At 42.9% G+C, this 23,453-nt stretch overlaps 1 protein-coding gene and 1 long non-coding RNA gene across 4 annotated transcripts in view; one reads left to right on the plus strand and one right to left on the minus strand.

Moving 5' to 3' along the window:
• Positions 1-714: 714 nt before the first annotated feature.
• On the minus strand, positions 715-6,646 carry LOC140641228 (spermatogenesis-associated protein 31E1-like). The gene is made up of 4 exons (XM_072840758.1): positions 6,346-6,646; positions 5,522-5,591; positions 4,931-4,991; positions 715-4,711 (listed from the first exon to the last, which is right to left on the minus strand). The coding sequence occupies exons 1-4, from the start codon at positions 6,550-6,552 to the stop codon at positions 772-774; spliced, it is 4,278 nt and encodes a 1,425-aa protein (XP_072696859.1). The 5' UTR covers positions 6,553-6,646; the 3' UTR covers positions 715-771.
• LOC140641234 (uncharacterized) overlaps positions 5,079-23,453 on the plus strand; it is a 44,781-nt gene continuing 26,406 nt past the window's right edge. The window contains exons 1-2 of one of the 3 annotated variants that reach the window (XR_012037768.1): positions 5,079-5,876; positions 22,822-22,981. This is a non-coding gene — a long non-coding RNA (uncharacterized lncRNA). The remainder of the gene's footprint in view (positions 5,877-22,821; positions 22,982-23,453) is intronic. The other 2 variants (XR_012037773.1, XR_012037761.1) reach the window with 2 other exon arrangements.

The following is a 23,453-nucleotide window of genomic DNA, read 5'->3' on the forward strand; positions in this document are numbered from 1 at the left end:
GGGCTCCCGGGGGCCTGCGGGGCCTTGGTCACCACCCCATGTGTGGCCACATGGTGTGGCCTGTCCCCACCTCCCTGGCACCTGCCCCTGCTCCACTTCCCAGGAGGGGCGACCCAGGGAGCAGGGGACTGGTCGGGGTGGCCTCTGCGCTCCCCACCTGCTCACACCTCAGAGCCGGGGGTGTCCTCGCCCTGCGCTGCCCCAGGGGAAGAGGGGGTGATGCCACTGAGCTGCGAGGGCCCCCGGTGTCAGCGGGGACAGGAGAGCCCCCAGCAGAGCCACCCTCTACCCTACCAGGCCCGGGGGGCATGGTTCCCCCTGCCTCTCCGCTCAAGGCCAGCCTCGCCTGCAGACCCTGTGCCTGACTCTGACACAGGGCACTGTCTGCCACCCGCCTGGAGCCTGGGGGGCGGGGGCCTTCTGTCTCTGCAAACCCTCCCTATGGCCTAGGAGTTCGGGGTAGGGACACTGCAGGACAGGATGGGCCTAGCTGGATCCTGGGGTGGGGGCCTTCCAGGCCTTGTTCCTCTTTTGTGTGTGGTCATAAGGACGGTGCTATGGAAACGGAAGGGGCATGAGGGGGCATGGGGGGCAGGCCGCGGGTTCACCCCCTCCAAGGCCCAATCCCTTCTGGAAGCCAAAGCAGGCACTGGGGAGAGCAGACTCCATCCCTCTCTTCCCCAGCAGGGCCCACACAGAAGGCAGAACCTCTCATGAGAAAAAAAAACATATATTTTGGGAAGCAATACAAATCATGGTACAAAGAAGCCATTAGCACATGGAAGATGTGCTAACATGAGAAACAAAAGGCTTTCTTTGCATATACTCAACTTTTTCTTGAAGTAAAGCTTTCCTACCATGACAGGTGTGAGGAGCACACACTGCCTGATGGGATGACACACATTTTTGAAGACTATATGTTGGATAACGGTGAATGTGACCTGAGGCACCTGCCAGCATCAGCCTGTGCTGGCTGGGTCTGCCTGGGGCCCCCAGCTCCCTGGGTGGGCCTTCCCATCTGCTGTCCCTGCCTGGGATCCACTCGGCCCTGTTGGGACAGCTGTGGCCCTTGGGGATGGCTTGCTGCTTGGAGGCCGTCTCTCTCATCACTCTCCCCTGTTCTGGGGAGGAAAGAACCTTGTGGTGGCGGGAGTGCCCACGTCCTGGGGCCTGGAATTCTTTGTGCATATTTATGTCTGAGGCACGCATTCCTTGGTAAAGTCCCAGTTTCTCCACCAGGACCCGTCCCACAGCTGTCACAATCGTCTGAGCTTCAGTAGCTCTGCTGTCCATAAGTGATCTGCTTCTGACTGGTACCTCCCTCTGGACAGTTGCTGACACAGGCTTGCCCTTTTGAAGGGGATCTTCCAGTCCTTTGCCTTTTTTATTGAGATTAAGACATTGCAGAAAGTTCCTTACCCTTTTTCTAAAGTGGCTTTCTGGAATAACCTGTCCCCTTTCTGGCATGAGCTGGAGGTATTTGCTTCCAAGGCTATCTCCTGTTCCTCTGACACGGGGAGGGTGGCCTGTCCCACCAGCTTGGAAAACGCTGCTTCCCAATGGCTCTGCACACTCTTCATGCTCTTCTGATTTGGGACTCTGCAGGTCTTCTGTCTCAGCAGTGGAGATAGTCATCTCACTCTGGCTCTTACATGGGTCCTCAGCTTTCGGTATACTGGGCTCCTGCTGCACCTCACTGCTCAATTCACTTGATACAAGGTCATGTGGCACTGGGGAAGCTGGTGTGTCTCCACTGGCATGTTCCCTCTGGGAACAGGAGGATGATTTGTGTGTGGACAAGGTGTCTATGGTAAGGAGGACATCAGTGGGAGAATCTTGCAGGGGCACCTTAGTATCATGGTCTTGGACAAGGTCGCAAGTGCCAGAGTCTTGAAGGGAGATGTCACTGGAAGAATCTTGAAGAGGCACACCAGCGATAGGTCCTTGAGGCTGGTTCTCTGACTCTACCTTTTCTTGGAGCTCAAACTTACTGGCAACCTTTGCTTTAAGGCATGGCTCCTTTAAATCTTGGGCAGCCAACTCTGTAGGTGGTAAGGGGCTTTTACTAGGGCATGGAGATCCTGATCTCCTCAGATCCACATAAATGGTTTGGTTGTTGGCCAGCATACTGGGTTTTAAGATGACTTTCCAAGCAGGGGCCTTCTTGGGCTCTGTCTCCTCCCTGGCCTCTTCAGCCCTTGTAAATTGGGACCTGAGCTTCATCTTCAGTATTGCTACCTTGTTTTGTGAGGCCTGATCCCCACTTTTGTCCTTTAGTTCATTCCTGGCCGTTGCTGAACTTGACTCCAGGTTGTCTTTCTTGGCCCCCATAACAATCTCACTCTCCAGGGCTCTGTTTGTGAGGCTGAGTGTAGAGGTCTGAGAAGGTGATCTGTCTTCCTGTCCAGGTAAAGGGACCTCTGAGGGCTCCTGGACATCACCAGGTGAGGCCTGCTGAATTTCCTCACTTGCAGATGAGGGGACAGGCTGGGGACTCTCTGAGGTGGGAATGGACTCTTCTGTTATCTCCTCTCCCAGATGCGGCTGAGGAGGTTTTCCCAAGAACTTGTAGAACATGGCTCTTGAGTGGGTCCCAGATACACAGGTGGCTGAGCAAGGAGAGGGGTGCAGGGGAAGGGGCAAGGGTTGAGCTTCACATAGCTTGAGATCTATGGGCTCAAAGGCTTGGGAAGGTAGGTCCCACTTATGCCTCACCCGAAACCTTATGATGTGTGCTTCCAACATCTGTCGAGTGTGAGGACTAAGGAAAGGCAGCTCATGGGAGGTATTTATGCAGGGTTTCCGATCATTCAAGGATGCCAGATTTCTACGTTCACTGCCAAGGTGGGACTTGGGCAAACTGTGAGTGGCCATAAACCAGGATCGACGCACGCTCACAGGGATCAAACCTTCATTGATCTGTCCCAATTTCCTGCACAAGTGAACCTCTAAGTTTTTTTCTAGATGTTTCTTACCTGGGCCCCTGGCTAAGTGTTTTCCTTGGTCACTCTTCAAGGTCCTCATCAAATGTCTTTCTAACTCCTCCTCAGAGTCAGTTCCTAGAACCTTTACTGGGAAGCTGGCTGAAACTCTGGAGAGATCTGTTGGGCTTCTCTTCAGACATTGCTGTAGACCGTTACCCAAGTTATTCTGTAGTTGGGATCTTGTTTGACTCTTCCTATAGAAACTTCTAGGGTCCCTGGACTTGGTCCTCTGTGTAGTCTGGCTGCTTTTGCCTTTAAACACAAAGGGCCTTGAGAATCCCTGGTTATCCTGTGCCTTACTTGTCTCTGGGAATTCATTGGGAGGCCACATCAGTTCCAGAGACACTTGGACCCTGTGGGGCAGGCTGTCTCTGTGTTTATCCTTGCTGAGCCTCCTTTGATGGTGGTGTTTTTGGATATTAAAGATTACAAAGTCCCCATGAATGATGGAAACTGACCCGTAAGACTGGGAGTCCTGGTTGTACTTGGGAAGCTTGGGAGGGACTTTGCCAAAGAACTTCCGATATCTTTTCATCATGTAGTGTAAAGTCCTCCCCCTTTCTTGGTGCTTTGGCAACAATGGCCATTCCAGTTGTTGAGTTTCATTTGGGATGAAGAATTGTGTCTTTTCCTGGGATGCAGGGCAAGGTACCCCACAGGCACTCATCTGGGGTGGAAGAGAAGGTGGTCTGATTGGGACAGAAGGTGCAAGATGGGCCTGGGGCTGGGGCCAGATTGGTGTCGAGGGTTGGAGTTGGATCCCATGGTGGGGCAAGGATGAGACATGGGAAAACTGTGAAGATATTTGATCCTGAATTAGAGCTGGCAAGCAATTAGAGAGCCCATTGAATAAAAGAAAGGGAACCTGTAGTTGAGGAGAGTGAGTACAGACCAAAGCAGTGGCCAGCAAGGACTCACTGTGCAGAGAGGGGAGACCCCAGAAGAGCTGGCTGCATTTCTGTTGCAAGTGGTCTTCCAAGATTTTGGGGGATGAGAGCTGCTGAGGACTGGCCAGCTGCTCTGGTTCATCTTTCTGGTTCCGGAAGGATTGTGGGGTTATGGTGGTCTGCTCAGCACTGAGTAACTTCCACATAGTCCCCAAAGAGTTCAGGTGATTGTCTGGGCACAATTGTTTCCCAATTGATCCATCCTTTTCTTTCTCCTTCCAAATCTTCAGTTCTACTCTTTTTGTGATTAGTATTTCCAGCAGCTTCTGGACATCCGAGGTGACAAAAGAGGGTTTATGAGTCTCTATCTGCCAGTTTGTAGGGCCACCCCAGAACGAGGCCTCTGGTGGGTGGCAGGCCAGGTGTTCTTGCTGGCATTTGTGCTGTGACGAGGTAGGGAAGAACAAGGACTTGGTACTTTCCCACCACCAGGAAAAGGATAAAATGGGATAGTCGGCATGTCTGAGGCCTGAGACGGCTAGAATGAGAGATGCCAAAGAGGAATTACCTGGAAGTAAGCTCTTTGTGATTGTGCCCAGTAGGATTTTCTTTAAGTTATTTTGGTCTTCTTGAGGTTCTGCTGGCAGGGTGGAGTCCAGAGGTAGAAGGCGATGGAGAGGAGCAGGGGAAGCTGATGGGGCCAAGGTGTGAGCAGCATTTTCCCCAGACTCCTTCCTTGGCTTGTGGGTTCTAGCAGGTGCTGCTTTGGACACCTCCTCAGGGGCTTCTTGATGTAGGAGGTGATGAAAGGCCCCCTGGTCAGGGAGCCTCCCCAGGTAGCTGCAAGAGACAAGAGGCACAAGCTGCAGCCAGGAGCAGACGTGGCCAAGAGGGTAGGCCCCATGGCCCTCCACACCCCCACACCCACTTCGCAATGCTCCTACTGTCCCTCACCCCAGGGCTTTAGCCACACTCTATCCCCATGGTCCTTGCAGCCCTGGGCTCACACTATAGACTCTGGGAGAATCATCCAGCAGAGAAAGGGGAAAGATTCTTTACCTTTGGAGAAGGGAAATCAGGTCCTGAACCTCCTCTAGTTCTTGCAGGCAATCTCTGCAAGCTTGAAACAGAAAACTGGGTCATAGACATGAAGGCAGGGGCCCAAGTCTTTTAGAGGAGGCTGGGTACAGTGTCCCTTTAGGGGAGACCTTTGTGGTTTAGACTTGGGAGTCCCAAACTTCAGTGTCCAGGGCCACGTGCCACACAGTGACATCAAAGCTCATGATGGGGATCGCTTTGTCCTATACAGAGTACATCCCCATTCATGACCTTGTTGGGGGAGACAGGACTGGGTCACCTCACAGAGGACTCTGAGCAAAGTTGGACAACTTGTCCACAGTTGGAGCTAGAGGTTGACAAGGCCCTGCAGCTCCTGCTGGGCAATACCGTGTCTGGCCCCTTGGGGCTTCATTCTGGCCCAGAATTGGGGAAGCGTCAGGGTTCTGCTCTGCTTCCCAGGAGCCCCCACCAGGGCTCTGTTTCCCAAGGAACAGACTCGGGCCCCAGGATCCTGGAGACTGTGGGGCTGGGCACTCGGAGCAGGAGGGATGGTGTACCTGGGGTGTGCAGGGCTCAGGGGCAGAGGCTCACCTTTCAGAGTCTTCAGAGTCTGGGCTTTCTTCTGGCTCCTGCTGCTCCTTCTCTGAGGCTCCACTCGATGCTGAGATGAGAGAACATGGGGAGACTGGGACCCCCTCCCTGCCCTCTGGAGCAAGCTGCAGATGCTCAGTGCTCATGAACAATGTGACTTCCTACATTTAACTAAGAGGGGAGGGGGCATGGGTTTCTTTCTTTTACTCATTTTCAAAGTAGATAAATACGTTTTCAGTTTTTCTTCTTTGAAGAATGTACAGAAAGATTTTCTACGTGAGAAATTCCTCTGTCACTGGTCCTCTGCTCAAGAAACACACATATCCCCAGACCTGCAGCATCTGCGTTTCTTCAGGTAAGACCCTGCTCTCTGAGGTCAGAGCCCCACTCCAGCTGCTTCCTGGGGCCTCCTGAGCTCAGCGGCTGCCCTTGATCAGCCCCGACAGAGCAACATTCACCTGAGACACCTGCCCCAGGAAGGTGGCTGGTGAACGGGTTCTCAGGGGCCTGATCTGTGCTAGAGATGGAGCCCTCAGCCATCCCGTCCTCGGCCACTGGTGGTGTGTGTTGAGGATGTTGTTCTGGGGCCCTCCACCACACCTGCACTCCTGGCCTGAGATTGTCAGGTAGAGATCCTCGTGCCCCTCTAACCTCTTCCTGGTCTGGCCTGTCCCTAGACAGATGGTGTTCTGCTCTATTCATAACAATGCATGTGCTGTTCTTTCCTACCTTAGGAGTCTCTCCAGTGATTCAGAAAAGTAGAAATATTAATAGAAAAGAGGATGGGATCATGCTCTACTGGGTCTGGGCCAAGGATTCCTTACCTTCCTGCTGCTTCTGTGTTTCTTATGTGGTGGTAAGGATGGATCATTCCGGAAGTAGGAGAATAACAGGAAGAAGTATATACAGTATACTGTGTATACTCCCAGTATACACAAGAAAATGAAAATGGCTTTAATTGTCCAAGAAGTGGGGCTGAAGCTCAGCCAACCAGCAGTAATGCTTTTCAGAGAGAAGAGGTAATTCTCCATCTCTCTCTTCTGAAATGTGTTAGTGCCAAGTTGCACTGTTGCCAGCAGGCTACTGAGCCCTGGGCGTGGACTTGGGGACAAGAGGCCCAGGCCACATCACAGAGCTTTGGCTTTGTCACAAAGGGCTCCTGAAGGAGGGGGAGGGGACAGAAGAGAAGTAGGCTGGACCACAGCCCCTCCCCCCACCCCCAGCCCTGCAGCTCCATCCCTCTACCCTCCTGGACCTCCACGTACCTCCCCTGGGCAGACACTATTCTCTCTGTTTCTATGAGTCTGAGTTTTGTTTTGTTTTGTTTTGTTTTGCTTTGATTCCATATATAAGTGAAATCATGTGGTATTTGTCTTTCTCTTATATTATGTAACACGGTATTTCACGGTCTGTCCATGATATTACAACTGTCAAGATTTCATCATTTTTTAATGGCTGAATAGTATTCTTGTGTGTGTGTGTGTGTGTGTGTGTGTGTGTGTGTGTTGTGTGTCATCTTTATCCATTCACTCCAATATATATGGGTCATTTAAAGCTGATATTTTCTGATTCTTTTCATTTACAATTGCGTGGCCCATCTTTGTCTGTCCTTTCACATTTAGTCTGTGAATGTCCTTGTTTCTGAAGATAGTCTTTGATAAGCAGTGAATAGATGGGCCTTGGTTTTTATCCATTCCACCACTCTATGTCTTTTGATTGAAGAATTTAGTCCATTTACATTTATTATGGACAGGTATATACTATTTCCATTTTGTATTTTTTTCCTGGCTCTTTTTGTAGCTGCTCTCTGTTCCTTTTTTCCTTTTTCTTTTTCTCTCTTCCCTCATCACACTAATGAAGGTGTGATACCTTTTGTTAGTGCTATGTTTAGATTCCCCTCTCATATTCTTAAGCATATTTACTACAAATTTTCATTCTGTGGTGACCATGTCGGTCACATAAACACCCTCTGCATGTAACAGTCTGTTTTAGGTTGCCAGTAACTTAAATGGAAACATACTTCAAAATGCTGCATTTTTACTTCTTTCTCCACATGTTTGATGGTTTTGATGTCACATTGTCCTTTTTATTTTATGAATATTTTCAGTGATTCTTGTAGTTTTAGTCAATTTTGCTATTTTTGTCTTGATATTTTATAAATGACTTATCCAACTACCTTTGCTGTACATATACTCTATATTACTTTTGCAATTAAGATTTTACTTTTGTACATTTTCTTGTTAATTATGCCATTTGTTTTTAGTTTAAATAAGTCCCTTAAACATAAGGCCAGTTTAGTGGTAATCAACCCCTTTTGCTGCTTATTTGGAAAACTCGTAATCTCCCTATTAATTCTGAATGATAACCTTGTTGGGTAGAGTACTCTTGGTTGGAAGCTTTTCTTTCTGCACTTTGTAAAGAAAGGCAGGCTGCAGTCAGGCAGCATTTATTTTTCTTTCTAAAAAAGGTTTATTTATTTGAGAGACAGAGAGAGAGGTGAAGCAGAGGGAGAGAGAGAAAGAGAGAGAGAGGGAGAGACAAACCCAAGCAAGCTGAGCAATGAGGCTGATGTGGGGCTTGACTCACAACTGAGATCATAACCTGAGCCCAAACCAAGAGTCGGACACTTAACTGACTCTGCCACTTAGGCGCCCCTCTATCTGTACTTTGAATATGTCATGCTACTCTCATCTGGTCTGCAAAATTTGTGAATAATCTGCTGATAGCCTAATGGGGTTTCATACATAACAAATCACTTTTCTTTTGTTGCTTTTTATATTCTCTATTTTTTACTTTTGACATTCAAATTATGACATGTCTTGGTGTAGATGTCATGAGATTTTTATATTTGAAACTTCCTTTCCTTCCTGGACTTGGATGTGTGTTTTCTTCCCCAGGTTTGGAAACTTTTCAGCCATTATTTCTTCAAATAAATTTTCTATACCTTTCTCTCTCCTCTCCCTTTGGGACCCCTTTAATTTGAACATTATTTTGCTTGATGTTGTCACATAAGTTCTGAAGTTATCTTTACCATTTTAAATTCATTTTTCTGTTTGCTGCTCTGTCTGGGTGAATTTCAATGCTTTGTCTTCCACCTTGAAGACCCCATCTTCTGTTTCATCCAGTCCACTGTTGAAGTTCTCTAGTGTACTTTTCAGTTCATGTATTTTTCAGCTTTGTGACTTGTGTTTGGTACTTTCTCATACTTACTGTTTCTGTTGAAGTTCTCACTGTAATGAAGGAGAGTTGGAAGAAAGACAGGCAAGGTGGGACAAGGGTCCCCTGCCCTAAGAGGAAATCACCCTTAAAAGGATTTTACACCACCCTGGAAGGAGCCATCCACCCTTTCTCACATGAAAGGATAAAGACCGGATTGAGTGACAGGCATATGGAGAGTTAATCAGGTTAAAACAGCCCACACCAAAACGCCTGTAAAACCCCTTAGGCTTAGAAACCTGGTGGCAGCCCTCTCGGGTCCCTTCTCTCTTTGAGAGCTTTGTACTGTTGCTCAATAAACTTTGATTTGCTGCCCATCACTCTTCACCTGGTCTACCTTTTCATTCTTTGAAGCCACATGATCAAGAACCACAGGCACTAAAGGAAAATAAATCCTATAACAACTGTATTCATCCATTCTTCTCCCAAGGTGCATGACACCTTTATGACCATCAAATTGAATTCATTACATGTAGATTATTTATCTCCATAACATTGAGTTTTTCTCAAAGTTTTATCTTATTCTCTTGTTTGGAACATATTTCTATTTCCTCATTTTGCTTGACTTTCTGCCTTTCTATATATTTGGCAAAACAACTACTTCTTTCAGTGTTGATGGAGTTGCCATATGTAGGATATGAACTTTCCTTCTCACCCTTGTCCTAATTCTTGGTTGTCTCCTAACCTTTGTGATTGTCTAAATAATCTGAATTATTTTTGATGTGTCCCTATTGTTGAGGGTGTGCCAGGACTTGTCAATGTTCCAAAAAGAGAAATCTAATTTAACACTTAGTTTTTAGGCTAATGGGCAGGCAGATTCTTAGACAGAAGCTTTTAAAGTGTGCAAACATATATAGTCCTGTAGGGTGACAATTGTAAACCCAGCTGGACTCCAGACTGAGAGATCTGAAGGCATCTCTGGGTGACAGTTTCAAAACTCAAGGCTCCAGATAAGTGTATAAGCTCCTTTCTGGGATGTTTGGTAGAGCTGTAGTGAGGTCAAGGGGGTACACAAGGATGGTGTCTCTCTGTTTACATTCCCTGGGAGCACATCTGCAGCCTCTAGAGGTCTGGAAAACCTGAAACTTGTCCATCAGGTTGAAGCTCTGGGGTAAGTAAATAGGCCTTTTTCACAGGAAGACTGCAAAGTGGGTATTCCAGCATCCTGTCTGTGCAGTGCCCTGGGGGTGTTGGCCTGCCAAGAAGTATCTTTGCAATTGTTATATTCCCTTGGAGCACAGGAATGCCAGCCTCCTTGGCCACCAGGCAAACAAGGGACATCCCCTGTGTGGTTTGCACATGCCTACTGGCTTTAGTAGGGCCCCTGGTATATAGAGGAGGAAAGGCATGCTTTCTGAAAGAACAGGAAATGCCTTGAGTGCATGCACTCATGGATTTCAGCAATGCTGCAAGAGAATGCCTTGTCTCAGGCCTTAGGCTGAGGGCAGAAAAATGCCCTGACTGTTCACACTACCCTACCCTAGCCAGGGAGTAAAGAATTGCTGCTACCACCTGCTCTCTCTTGCTTCAGCAAGGCAGTGGACTGTGCTGCTCACCCCCACCCTTCCCAGTGAGGCAGCGGGAAGCTGCTGTGTCTCAGTGTGCCTACCCATGCTATCAGGGTAGGTAGAGAGCACACAAATGGTGTCTGCCAGAGCCTTTGTCTCCAGAGAGGCCCTTGACTCTCCTCTTCCCCTCAGACGGATACCTCAGATGAGCAAATAAATTTCCTTGACATACAGTCTAGACACTTTAAAAATTGGTGCTTTTGAATGTGATCCCAGGATGAGTGAGATTGAATATGAGCTCTTTAGAAAGAAGGAGAATCTGTTTCCTATGGTACTTTGGATTCCTGGAATGTCATCCCCCTTGATTTTCTAAGCCAGGCATCTTTAGGAGCTCAGCTCTCTGGTGAAGATCCCAAGAGTTGAAGTAAGGCATCAACCCCTCACTCTTCCAGAAGAAGCACTTGACTGGTGAGACCCCTCCCTATTGTGTGTTGAGGCACTAGGGGTTGAGTTTTATGTGAAGACCACATCTCTGCCTCTCCTACTTGTTTTGATGAGGTTCTTTTATCTCTATTTGTGGGGAAGCAGTTCATACAAATTTCAGATCTTTTTTCACAGGGAAATGATCTATACATAGCTATAGCTTTGGTGTGTCTATGGGAGGAGATGAGTTCAGGATCTACCTTTGCTGCCATCTTGAATCTCTTTCCAGAATATACTTTTATAGTGTTTTTTTTCAGGCAAGATAGTACATTTCCAAACTATTTCCTCAACATCTAACAGGTATATTATGTAATGGATTTTTCCTCAGGTCATTGCTCAAATCTGTGAAATGGTATTAGTTTTACTCTTCTTGACCTGTTTCAACCTTTAAACATCTCTGAGTTCTAAATGCATGTTGCCTTTCTTTCTAAGATCCTGGGAGGTATGCCCATTTTAAAAGCCTTTATTTATTTATTTATTTATTTATTTATTTATTTACCATTGATATTTACTGTTATGCCTCGGCACAGAGGCTGATTGATGGGGGTGTTGCATGAACATTCCCCCTGCTTGTTAACTACACTTTATGAGAGTAATGTGAGCTTTCTGTTTTTGATAATTTACTATATTCTCCACTGAGGACAAGGTAGGGAGTGAATCTATTGCTGTAAGGCCAAAGCGCATGATTGATAGTATGGATATAAAACAAGCCGAGTCATTGGCCTGTGTGTGTGTAATAGGTTCTGTAAGTGAGGGACAAATGGGAATGATGCAAAGGGAGAGAATTGAAGTGACACTAAGAAATAATCTCTCTATTTTTATCTTCTTAAATGGCACCAGCCTGGATCAAAACATTTCATAGCACATAGAACCAATGAGTCAGAACTCATATTGTAATTACATATCCATTATTCTCATGTGAGCTCTTGGATCATGATTTTTCAGAGATTTTTTTTTTGAGACATTTTTATGGATAGATGGAAAGGTGTTTTTGACAGATATCACTCTGGCAAGTGACTTTGGAGACATAGAAAGCTGGAAAGAGCATTGCTGGAAATTAATTACTTTTTGTGAACCCAGCAGAGAACTGATGTTACAGGAAAACAAGCAACATGAAATCTAGAGAGTGATAGGCACCTACGGGAAGAAGTAAGAGCTCAGCATTACCTTACTCAGGGCAGACACAGACTGAATAAGTTATAAGCTCAAACAAAGATTCAACCAGAAAATTTTAACAAATTGAGCAATGAAACAAACAAGTGCTAGATCATATTCCAAAGAATAAAATAGCTGTCCATGAGTCCATATGAAAAAATAAATAACAAAAATTATTAATAATACAGATACAGATATTCCTGCCTCCAAGAGGTAGAGTTTAATTTCCTTTCCCTTGAGTGTGCGCTGAATTTAGTGATTGGCTTCTAACTAATATAGGTTTGAGAAAAAAAAATGTAAATTTTCAGCAAAGAAATCTGGCAGATGCCACATAAACCAACTGATCAAGCTAACATCCCTAATGATTAGTCATGTTGCTGTCATGAATGCCCCATTATAATGCATAAAAAGGGTATTCACCTTTGTGCTATGCTTCCTCCAAGCCATAAGCCCAGCCTAATTATCAGAAAAATCCAAAATGAGAGAACTTCAAAACTGAAAAAGTCATGAAAAGCAAGAAAGGATGGTGCAAGTATCACAGATTGAGGATGACTAAGCTGATACTTAACTAAATTCTCTGCATTATTTTCCTTATTTGGATTCTGAGAGAGACAAAGGACATTAGTGAAAAAACTGGTAAAATCAGAATAAAATCTGTAGTTAACAATGTAGTACCAATGTTCATTTCTTAGTATTAAAGACATACCATGGTTATATAAGATGTTAACATCAAGGAAAGGAACTTCCAGAAGTCATAACTTTTAGCCTTACAATAAGAAAAATCTAGAAAATTGTAAATCAATAGCTTTTCTTGGATTTATTAGAGAATCAAGGCTTCAAGGCTAATTGTCACCCTGACATTTGGAGAGGCAGGCACACACAGAGAGATAGGAACTGAGCCTGGCTTTCCTGCTTCCTTATATCTATCGCAGGCACCACTGCAACCACGAACTAGTAGGGAGACTTAAATGATACTTTTGACAAATTGCTGGAGGCTGGGTGTGACTAGTTGAGAAAATCCTGGAGGCCACAGTCTTGGGGGCTTCCCCAACAGGACCCCTGTAGGTTCTTATGGTGAAGATGGAGAAAGGTGCCTTGGTGGCTGTGGAGGGAGTGGTGAATAAAAGGAGGAGGTAGTGGGGACATAGGAACTATTTGGAAATATATCCAGAGCTTTCTATAGAGCAGAAGCATGCTCTTCAGGAGAAAGAACTTGGCCAGGAGGAGATTCTGATATTTCATCCCAGTCAGGGGAACTTCAGCCCCCTGCATCCTTCCTTGCTCATATGAGGGGATAGGTGGGTGAAACATATCAATAGAGGATAAAGCCTCCAGAAAAAGATTGGGAATGCTGCAGTTAGGGAAAGGAGTAGGGACACAGGGAGAGAGGCATATCCCTGTAGCAGAGTCACAAAAACTTGTGGAGGCCACAGCCCCAGGCAGAGTCCACTATGGCCTGGGATTTATTGGCAGGTTATAGAATGCTTTCTGTCCCTGACAGTCTATGATGATACCTACAGGTCTCCAGTCTAGTTAAAGTAGGTTATAGCCGAAAGAACTGCAAGACATACACACATTTTAGGATTATTTGTTCCAGCTCTGTGAAAAATGTTGATGGTATTTTAATGGGGATTGCATTGAATGTATAGATTGCTCTGGGAAGCATAGACATTTTAACAATATGTTTCTTCCAATCCACGAACATGGAGTCTTTTCCCCTTTCTTTGTGTCTTCCTCAATTTCTTTCATGAGGTCCTCAGTTTTCAGAGTACAGATCCTTTACCTCCTTGGTCAGGTTTATTCCTAGGTATCTTATAGTTTTCAGTGCAATTGTAAATGGGGTTGATTCCTTAATTTCTCTTTCTTTGGTCTCATTATTAGTGTGGGGTAACTGGGTGATGGGTGTTAAGGAGGGGATGTGATGTCATGGGCACTGGGTGTTGTATGCAACTGATGAATCACTTAACTCTATATCTGAAATTAATAATACACTATATGTTAATGAATTGAATTTAAATTTAATTTAATTTAGTTTAGTTAAAAAAAGAATTGCAGGTCAAAGACTGTCTCTGAAGAGGAGTAGTTAGGGAAGCTCCAAAGTCAAGAAGGGAGACAAAAACAAGAACACTAGAGGAATTTGAAACATCTAGCACCCATGTTACCACAAACATTAAACATGGCCCAACTGATAAAGATCAGAAAGTTGGATCTACATAAAGGAGGAGCTTCCAGGGAGGAATGAATGAAGGCAAAATGGAATCCTTGAGTTTGTCAATTCTTAATTGATTTCTAAAAGGAACTCTTCTTATTTTTTTTAATATTTTATTTATTTTAGGGAGAGAGAGAGAATGCATGCATGTAGGAAGGGTAGAGAGAGAGAATCTCAAGTAGACTTATTGCTGAGTGGGGAGCCTGATGTGGGACTTGATCTCACAACCCTGAGATCATGACCTGAGTGGAGAGCAAGAATTCCAGGAGTCCCTGAAAGGTAACTGTTTAAAGTGACAATAGTAACAATGTGTTACCTAGTTATAGAACATGGATAAATGAAATGAATGACAGTGATGTCATAGGGATGAGGGGAAAGGATTGGCAATACTTTGTGATAAGGTCCTTACACCACACATGAAGTGGTGTAATGTTATTGCACAGTGGCCTTACATTATTTATAAATACATACTGTAAACTCTAGGGCAACCACAAAAAACATAAGGAAGGAATTATAAATTCTACCATAAGTTAGGAGCTAAAATAGAAATGTTATGGGAAATTGGGAACTTGGCATGGGGAACTGTGTGCAATATTCTGCAACTTTGCTAGTGTTCTAAGACTATCCCTAAAGTAGTAGAAGTTCAATATGTTCTTTTTTTTCTTCAATATGTTCTTTAAGTGTAACTGCTTAGTTATGAAACCATCTCTTAAATAAATTAGTGATGCATCTCTTGACCTCAGTTCTCTAATCAGTTGTTTGAGAGACCTGGAAATCAGGTATTTGGAAAGAGGGATATTATAAATAATAAAGAGAAATACGAATATAAAATGTTACAGTAAGTAGACTGTAGCCTTTCTGTACCATGTAAAAATTAGAGAAAAAAAAAAGCATGTAAAGTTAAAATTTTGCTTAGTAATCAAGTTTTAGTATTTTGTTTTATTTATAAGTGACCTGGGTATCTAAAGAATATTATTAACTCAGTTTAACATAAATTTAAGGTTTTCAGTTACGTAAAGAGCTTGGAAACTATTTTCATACCACAAATCATAAGTACTGTTAAAATAAGGTTGGTTGGAAGAATGGTTTAATTTGGTTAACCATGAATTCACATTTTTAATGATCTGAATCAGCTGGTAGCTACAAAGCTAGTTTATTTAATCAGGAAACCTTTTTAAGTTTAGGAAGAGCATACCCAAATAGAATAAAAATGTGTGATACTGACAATGTAGCTGTCTTTATTCAACCAACAATATCAAACTAGTCCTTTTTGCCAAAGACTTAACCTAAATTGTGTTAACTTGAATTTTAAAAATCTTTGAGTTAGTTTCTAGAAGATATTCGAAGATATATTTCCCAAATTTCTGGGAATTTCAGAACTGTTTAATTTGTATAAATGTTTATTTATCTTTAAAGCAACAGAATAGAGGTCCTTTTAAGGAATATATGGTGTAATTTTGTAATACCATCCAAAGGTAAGAAACTACTACATACTCACAGACACAAAAACATATAGACAGACTCAAAGTGAGAGCTGCAATTCTAAAAGTTCAGCCACACATCAGACAAAAGCACATGGTTCCTATTTCTAGTTGTGCAAAAGAGCTAGTTATCATCTTTGCCTCCAATATTTGTGGAGAAGATCTTTGAGATTTCCTTTGCATTGATGTGTAATCTTAGGAAGACTGTGGACTAAATTTTGGGCAAAGGACCAAAGAGAGACCCTGTGGCCAATATGAGTGTTTCTGAAACCCATCCAAGTAGCAAAACATCCCACATCATCCTTCCAATGAGCTTCTCAGTCTCAGGTGTTAGCAGCTGTTGTGCTTTAAGTTTGTGAAGCTTCTGTCTCTACAGAAGGCTGAGCAGGGGACAGTGTGTGGTGGTAAAGTAAGAGTTTCTTGGAAAGTGGCTATCTTATTATATTTGTCAGTCAAGAAGTTTCATTGGCTTTGGGAGGTCTGGCTTCTCCCATGAACTTTGATTTTGAGAATACCTGATTCTTTGGTTTGCAATGAGCCTTCTAACAGTGACTTGGGGTCTATTTTTTTTTTAATGGGTCTTCTTGCAACTGTCATTGAATACTCTTTGTTTCCATTAAAGGGAGCTTAGGGGTCTTGACAGGAGCAAAGGAAGGTCAAGTTGTCAGTGAAAGCCATTCAAGGGCAAAGGTACATAGGCATGAGTCAGGGACCTGGAGCAGGAGGCCATCAGGAGAACAGAGAGTATTGGTGTTCCAACTGGAAAATTATTCTCTGTGGCCCTAGGACTAAGCAGAAAACCATGGTGGGTAGTAAGAGGTTGTAGTAAGATAGAAAGAGGTTTGGATAAAGGCATGTCACATGCTAGAAATCTCAAATGCATGTCACCTCTAGAGTTCTCTCTACCTCCCTGGGCTACACAGCCTTTGTTAGAGAAACCGCCTGTAGGGATTCATATTTCTGTTCTCCCACACAGATGGCTAACCTAATACTAGATGTTATACCTTTGCTCTAATTTTTTCTTCTCCTCTTACTTCTGCTCTTAGTAAGTGAGCCATTCCACTCCTTTCCTCCTTTCCAATTGTAAATTAAATGAGCTGAACATTGCAAACAGAGGGAGGAATAGAGAACCAGTCTCTTGGTTAATCGTGGCCTCTTTTTATCTGAATCCCATTGTTGCATCTTTCTGCTTTAATGGGATGTGCCGTTAATAAGAAATAAAGTAATGAAGCAAATGAGTCTGAGATGTCTGAATGTCACATAATAAGCAATGAAGGAGGGCTGGTTTCCACAACCATATGACAGCATCACTAGGCCCAGAACACTCTAGACACACATGAGTGGTTTGGGACCACTGGGTCAGGGATAACAATAATTTTATGTGAAGCCCAAATAGATAATGACTATGTGTTCAGGTGAAGAAACTCTCTTTACAATAAACCAATTAAGAGTGCCTGAGGATAGGAACACAAAAGAGAATCACTGTACTTATAGATAAATAGAGAAAGGAAGCTACGGGATACCAACAGATGTCTCTATATCAGTTTAACTTGCAAATTAAAAAAAAATGTGGTTTTAATTTGTTTGTAAACAAAGCAAAGTTTAAAAAAAAATAATCCCTTGAGCCAGGCAAATAATCCTTATTTCATTTCAGTATCATTAGGAACACCAGTAAGATACTCTTGTGTGTCATAATTGATAGACAAGAACACAGTTTAGAAGCCCAGATGTATTCATGATATTTAATTGTTATGGAGACATTGAAGACTGTAAACATCTTGATGTGACAAGTTTAATAAACTTATATTTCTCAGTGAGGCAACTATGGAGGTACATTTTTCAGTCCTAACGCAAAGGGTGTGGGAAAGTGACAACCGCTGCACCTCTGGGACTTCTTGCCCCACTTCCCACCACCCAACCCTTCGTTCTGGGGCCATGCTTTCTACAGGTTTCTCCCAGTCAATGACTGGTTGGTGGAGCAGGCCCTCCCTGCCTGATGCAAGATTTTTCCAGTAGATAGCCTTTGCTCTACAGCTCCCCATCAGCCTGGCAGAGGCTGTTTCAGAGCTGCACTGAAGTCTGAGGCTCTTCTTGCCCAATCCTGCCTCATCCCCTATCTCCTTTCTCAGGTGTCAGACCTGCATCTCTTTTGGAATGCTTTCTGCTCCTACTCCTGCTTCTTCATTCTCTGCAGGCATTTCCCTGGCAAATCACTCATGTGCCTGATTCCATCTTGGCACCTGATCATAGGAGAATGCAAAGTGACTAACTAGGAAAAACAAGGAAGGTTCTCCCTGGGCCCTTCTGGACTCCATTGATCAATAATAAGTGGGTCCTTTTCCAGGAGTGAATGGTGACACTCAACTCAGCTTACCATTCAAGGCAGGAAAGCAAGGATTGATTTTCACTCCAGATAATGAATGATCCGTTGTAGCTACATATAATAAAACTTGGGAGGCATCTCCAAAGGGCTGGAAATGCTTCATCTGGATTTAACACAGACAAGGCATTGTCGTCCTACAAAACCACACAGATCTAAAAATTGATGGACCCCCCAATTTTTTTTTGATTCTCCATCTCTAGAAAGATCTTAATAGTTATTTTTAGCTTATAATATTGCATTATTCATGTCACGTTAATTCTTCTCAAAGAGTTTAAAATTTGTTTTTATGTGTGGTTTTCCTTCTCTTACAATGCAAATTCAGATTCTAATTAAGAGAATAAACAGGCATCATGTATGTCTCCTTATCCATTCTTTTTTTAATACCCTAAGCATTATTTCCTCTCCAACACCATCTGTTTGAGTCTCCTAATCTACGTGAGAACTGTCTTCCCAGGTCTCTAACTTATCAACTAAGAATATTTAGTTACATCACTTAAAAGGAAAGGTTTTGCCTCTTGGAAGAGCTAGAAGCCACTCCCTCTGTCTGCAGCTCCTTCCCTCAGCTGGCCACCTGGCACAGCCCATCTTGTCACTCATGTCTATACAGCCAACCCTCTAGAGGAGACCTCCACGCCAATTCTTCATCACAGGTAGCCCCTTCCTATCTTTTCCTCCTTGGTTTGTCTAAATAAAATTATTTACTTTGTTTGCTGCCTTAGTAATGAAGGAAATGCATATTAAAACATAGAGAGATACCATTTCCCAACCATCAAATTGGACACAATTAAAAAGAGCAACACTATCAACTATAAGTGGTGACATGGATCTCCTGAGTCTTTTAACTGCTCCTAGGGATGCAGACACTTTATCATAGCTTAGTAGATATGAAGATGTGTAAAATTTTGGACACAGTAATTGCACTGAATATACTCTAAAGAAATTCCAGCCCCTATATCCAAAATCCTCTCTAAGAAGATTCAGAGTTATTGTCATTATAATATCAAAAATGGAGTGGGGGAGAACCCAATCCAATCAACTAGAATGGATACATTTGCTTAATATAGTTTTATGATGGGATATAATAAAGCAATGACCATAGACCGCAATGAAACTTTATAAGAGTTAATATTATAAACATGATATTGAGCCAAAAAAGCAAGTCAAAGAATACACACAGTATGATTCCATTTATTTGAAGTTCAAAAACATGCAAATCAGGGGCGCCTGGGTGGCTCAGTTGGTTTAAGCCTTCAGCTCAGGTCATGATCCCTGGGTCATGGAACCCAGCTCTGAGTCGTGCTCCCTGCTCAGCGAGGAGTCTGCTTCTCTCTCTTCCTCTGCCTTTCCCTCTGCTTGTATCCTCTCTTTCTCTCAAATAAATAAATAAATAAAATCTTTTAAAAATATGCAAATCAAAGCAATATCTTATGTAGCAGTATATTTATATCCAATAAACTGTAAAGAGGAACAATGGGAATAATAAACGGGATGAGATTAGAGACAGACCAATAGAGGTCTGCAAAGGCATGCATGAGTTTTCTTTCCTCGGTGGAGTGGTTACGCGTGGGTGTTCATTTATTTTTATTTCTTACATCTTGTGCATAACTTACATCATTTTGCAAGCCTTAAAACGTAAAGCAAAATAATAATGTCAACAAAAAACTGGGGAAAAGTAACATAAACAATAACAGCACCAAAAAATGAGCCCTATCCACTAGAGGGTATCACACAGGTTACAGAAAACACATTCCAGGGGCTGCTTTGTACACCAGAGCCAGAGCTTTGTTTCATAACATCTTAAGGATTTGGTGAGATTTTTAGCTTTTGAAATAGTGGTTCTCTTTTAACTCCCTGTTACCCTGTTCATAACAAACCAAGTACAAATACAAATACCTCTGATAGTTTTTAAACCTAAAATGCAAATAAAAAATTCTATTTCTTCTTTGATACATGCCTTTTGCATCATTTTCTGGAGTTGGACTCTGGTTGTCTCCATACATATGGATCTCATGCCATGATGTGTTCACACCTGATCCCTGGGATGCCGTGGCAAAGCCTCTTAGAACCTGGTGACCCTAACAAACAGACAGAAATACTGAACCCACAGAATTGAAATGGATCAGATCAAATGTATATGGCTTTAGGCCAGTGGCTTTCTGTGTTAACAACCTTGGAGCATATGTACAGTAGCCAGAAAGGGTACTTTTTAAAAAAGATGTAATTGTTTATTTGAGAGAGAGAGAGAGCAAGTGAGTGAGCATGAGTGGGAGGTGCAAAGGGAGAGGGAGAGAGAATCTCAAGTGGACTCTCTGAGTGCAGAGCCCAAAATAGGGCTGGTTTTCATGACCCTGAGATCACTGTACATATGTTCTGAGTGAGTTAATTTTCTTTTCAGTAATGTGTATTTTAGCTCCTTAAAAGTACCTTTTCTGGGGGTGCCTGGGTGGCTCAGTCAGTTAAGCATTTGACTCTTGGTTTTGGCTCAGGTCATGATCTCAGGGTTGGGCGATCAAATCCTATGTCTTTCTGACCATAACATAAGGAGGATTGAAATACATGGAGAAGAGAGATGATTAAAGATGTCTTGAGTTGGAAAATACCTCAGAGGCCATGCGACCTCCCTCATGACTGAATTGAGACACCAAAGCAGCAGGTAGGGCTGAACCTGACAGATCATTCTGTGCAGATCCCCTTCCCACTGCTCACCCCTCTTCCATTATTTATTTTTTCAGTTCACATTTTTATTTGATAGGAAAAGTTGTTCTTACAGCAGAAATTAAAAGCAAACAGACAATCAGAATGTTTTCAGAGGCATGAAGAAATAGGAAGACGGTCTCACAACCTCACTAGGCAAGAAAGGGAAAATTGGTTTCAATCCTTCCCTTCTTCTTCTGGGAGCTCCTCACTCAGGTTCTTCCAAGTCCTGAGCCATCAGAACTGCCCCTGGGGCCGCACCCCTCCACACAAGGCTCTGTCCTCCCGGACCTTGAACTCAAGGCACAGATGTACGCTCTCATCCTCATTCCCTTCACCTAAACTTCTCTAAAACCTGGGAACTGGCAAGATTCCCACAGTACCGTCTCTCAACAGGAGCAAAAGAAGGTTGTTTTTGGACCTGCCTGATCATAAAGAACAATGTGTGTTGTTATAATTGGTGATGAACCCACTATTTTAAAAAAACCCACAATAATATATGAGTTGTAAACATCCAACCCAAACTCCTTCAACCTCTTCTTTCAGAAAACCTTTCATAATGATGTGAAAATAAACTATTTTTAAAATCGAATTTACTGGGGTGTTTTTGTTTGTTTTGCTAAATGCATGACCTCATTGTTTATACCTACAAAGGCAGATTTCTTCCTTTTGAATCTGGCCCCTCAGTCAACACCATGATGTACCCTGATGATACACTGACAACCAAGTGTCATTCTTGAAAAAAATGTGGACTTTTCCACTGTTTTCTAGTGCAAGAGTTTTGCAACCAAATTTCTAAAATACAAGGTGTTGTTGGTTTCGTCAATAAACTCTAATAGTTGACCTTAGGTTATGAATATAAATTTTAATTAATCATTAATTGGTTCAGTTTAATCTACTAATATTTAATACTCAGCAGTCCATAAAAAACTAAGCATGTAGTATTATCTATTGCTTTTAGTGTCAATTTTTAGCCAGTCTTGGGGACCCTCTTGGTTCTAGGACAAAGCCACTCTTTGAAAACAAGTGCTCTACCTCGGTATCCATCGAAAGATGAATGGATAAAGAAGATGTGGTTTATGTATACAATGGAATATTACTCAGCCATTAGAAATGACAAATACCCACCATTTGCTTTGACGTGGATGGAACTGGAGGGTATTATGCTGAGTGAAATAAGTCAATCGGAGAAGGACAAACATTATATGGTCTCATTCATTTGGGGAATATAAAAAATAGTGAAAGGGAATAAAGGGGAAAGGAGAAAAAATGAGTGGGAAATATCAGAAAAGGAGACAGAACATGAAAGACTCCTAACTCTGGGAAATGAACTAGGGGTGGTGGAAGGGGAGGTGGGGGTGACTGGGTGACAGGCACTGAGGTGGACACTTGATGGGATGAACACTGGGTGTCATTCTATATGTTGGCAAATTGAACACCAATAAAAAATAAATTTAAAACAAAAACAAAACCAAAAACAAAAAAAAGAAAACAAGTGCTCTAGAACAGTGTTTCTTAAACCTTAGAAGACATTGGAATCCTAGTCTCTAGAGTTTCTGATCCACTAGTTTGGGGGTGGAGACAGGGAATTTGCTTTTCAAATAAAAGATGAAGCCCACTTTGAGAAGTGCTGCTTTATAAAATTCCCTGTTTATTTCCATCCTTATTATTGTGATGCTCTTCACACTGAGTCATTAGAGTCATTCATGATAACATAACTAAAGAGAGATAAGTTACAAGAAATTTCACTCCCTTTAATTGCTTGATTTTAAACTGTACCCTTTGCTAAACTAGTTCTGGTCATAAGAATATAAATCAACACCTTAACTCTAACAGTCAGTGCATCAAGAATTGAGAATGAACAGTTTGAATGGACAAGATGTCTTTGTGCAAGCCTCAAATAATGAAGATGCCAGGTGTTGCCTTGAGTCTGATGTCATCACGGCAGAATCAGAGCTCACTCATCCCCACAGAGGTTAATGCACTGATGGCTGCTGCTGATAGCATTTTCTCATTAGACCTTACCTGTAATATGCTTGGATAATGACAGGACACTTAAAAATCATCTCACTCTCTCCTGGTGTGACTGATGTCAACTTAATTTGAATATCTGGTTTATCCAAAAATCGTATTGACTTAAAGGATTTCTTTTTTTTTTTTTTTTTCTGTAGGTTCATAGATGAGGATGAGACCTGATCACTCTCCAGGGCCAGTGACTGGCACTCCCTCGCCTAGGCCTTTTGAGCTGTGGGCAAGAGACACCAGGGCCTTACCACGTGGGCCTGTCCATAGGGCAGCTTACAACATGGCAGCTGGCATCTTCCAGAGCAAGTGAGCAAAAGAGGGAGGGCAAGGTGGTTGCCAAGGTCATTTTGTCACCCAATCTTGAAAGTGATCTCTCTATATATGCTTCTGCTATATACTGTTTCTTAGAAGCTGGTTGGTAAGTCTAGCCTATATTTAAAAAGTGGGAGGATTACACAGGGTGGGAATACAAGCAGATAGGGGTCATTGGGATCACCTTAGAGGCTGCCTGCCACAAGTACATTTTTGAAGTGCTCTCTGAATTCACAACATGAGCTAGTCTCCTCAATTTATTCTTCACAACATTTCTTTAGTTAGGTTTAACATTAAACCCACATAACACTGTGACTAGCCTTAATTATTGGCACATTATAATAGTCAATTTTTCTAATTTGGGTAATCCAGTTAAAATTTTTGATTACTTTAAATTTAATAATTCATCTCCTGGTTTTCCTACAGAACTTTTTAAAAAGGATTTATTTATTTTAGAGAGAGAGAG

Source organism: Canis lupus, chromosome 1 (genome assembly GCF_048164855.1).
Source record: "Canis lupus baileyi chromosome 1, mCanLup2.hap1, whole genome shotgun sequence".
Lineage (NCBI taxonomy): Eukaryota > Metazoa > Chordata > Mammalia > Carnivora > Canidae > Canis > Canis lupus.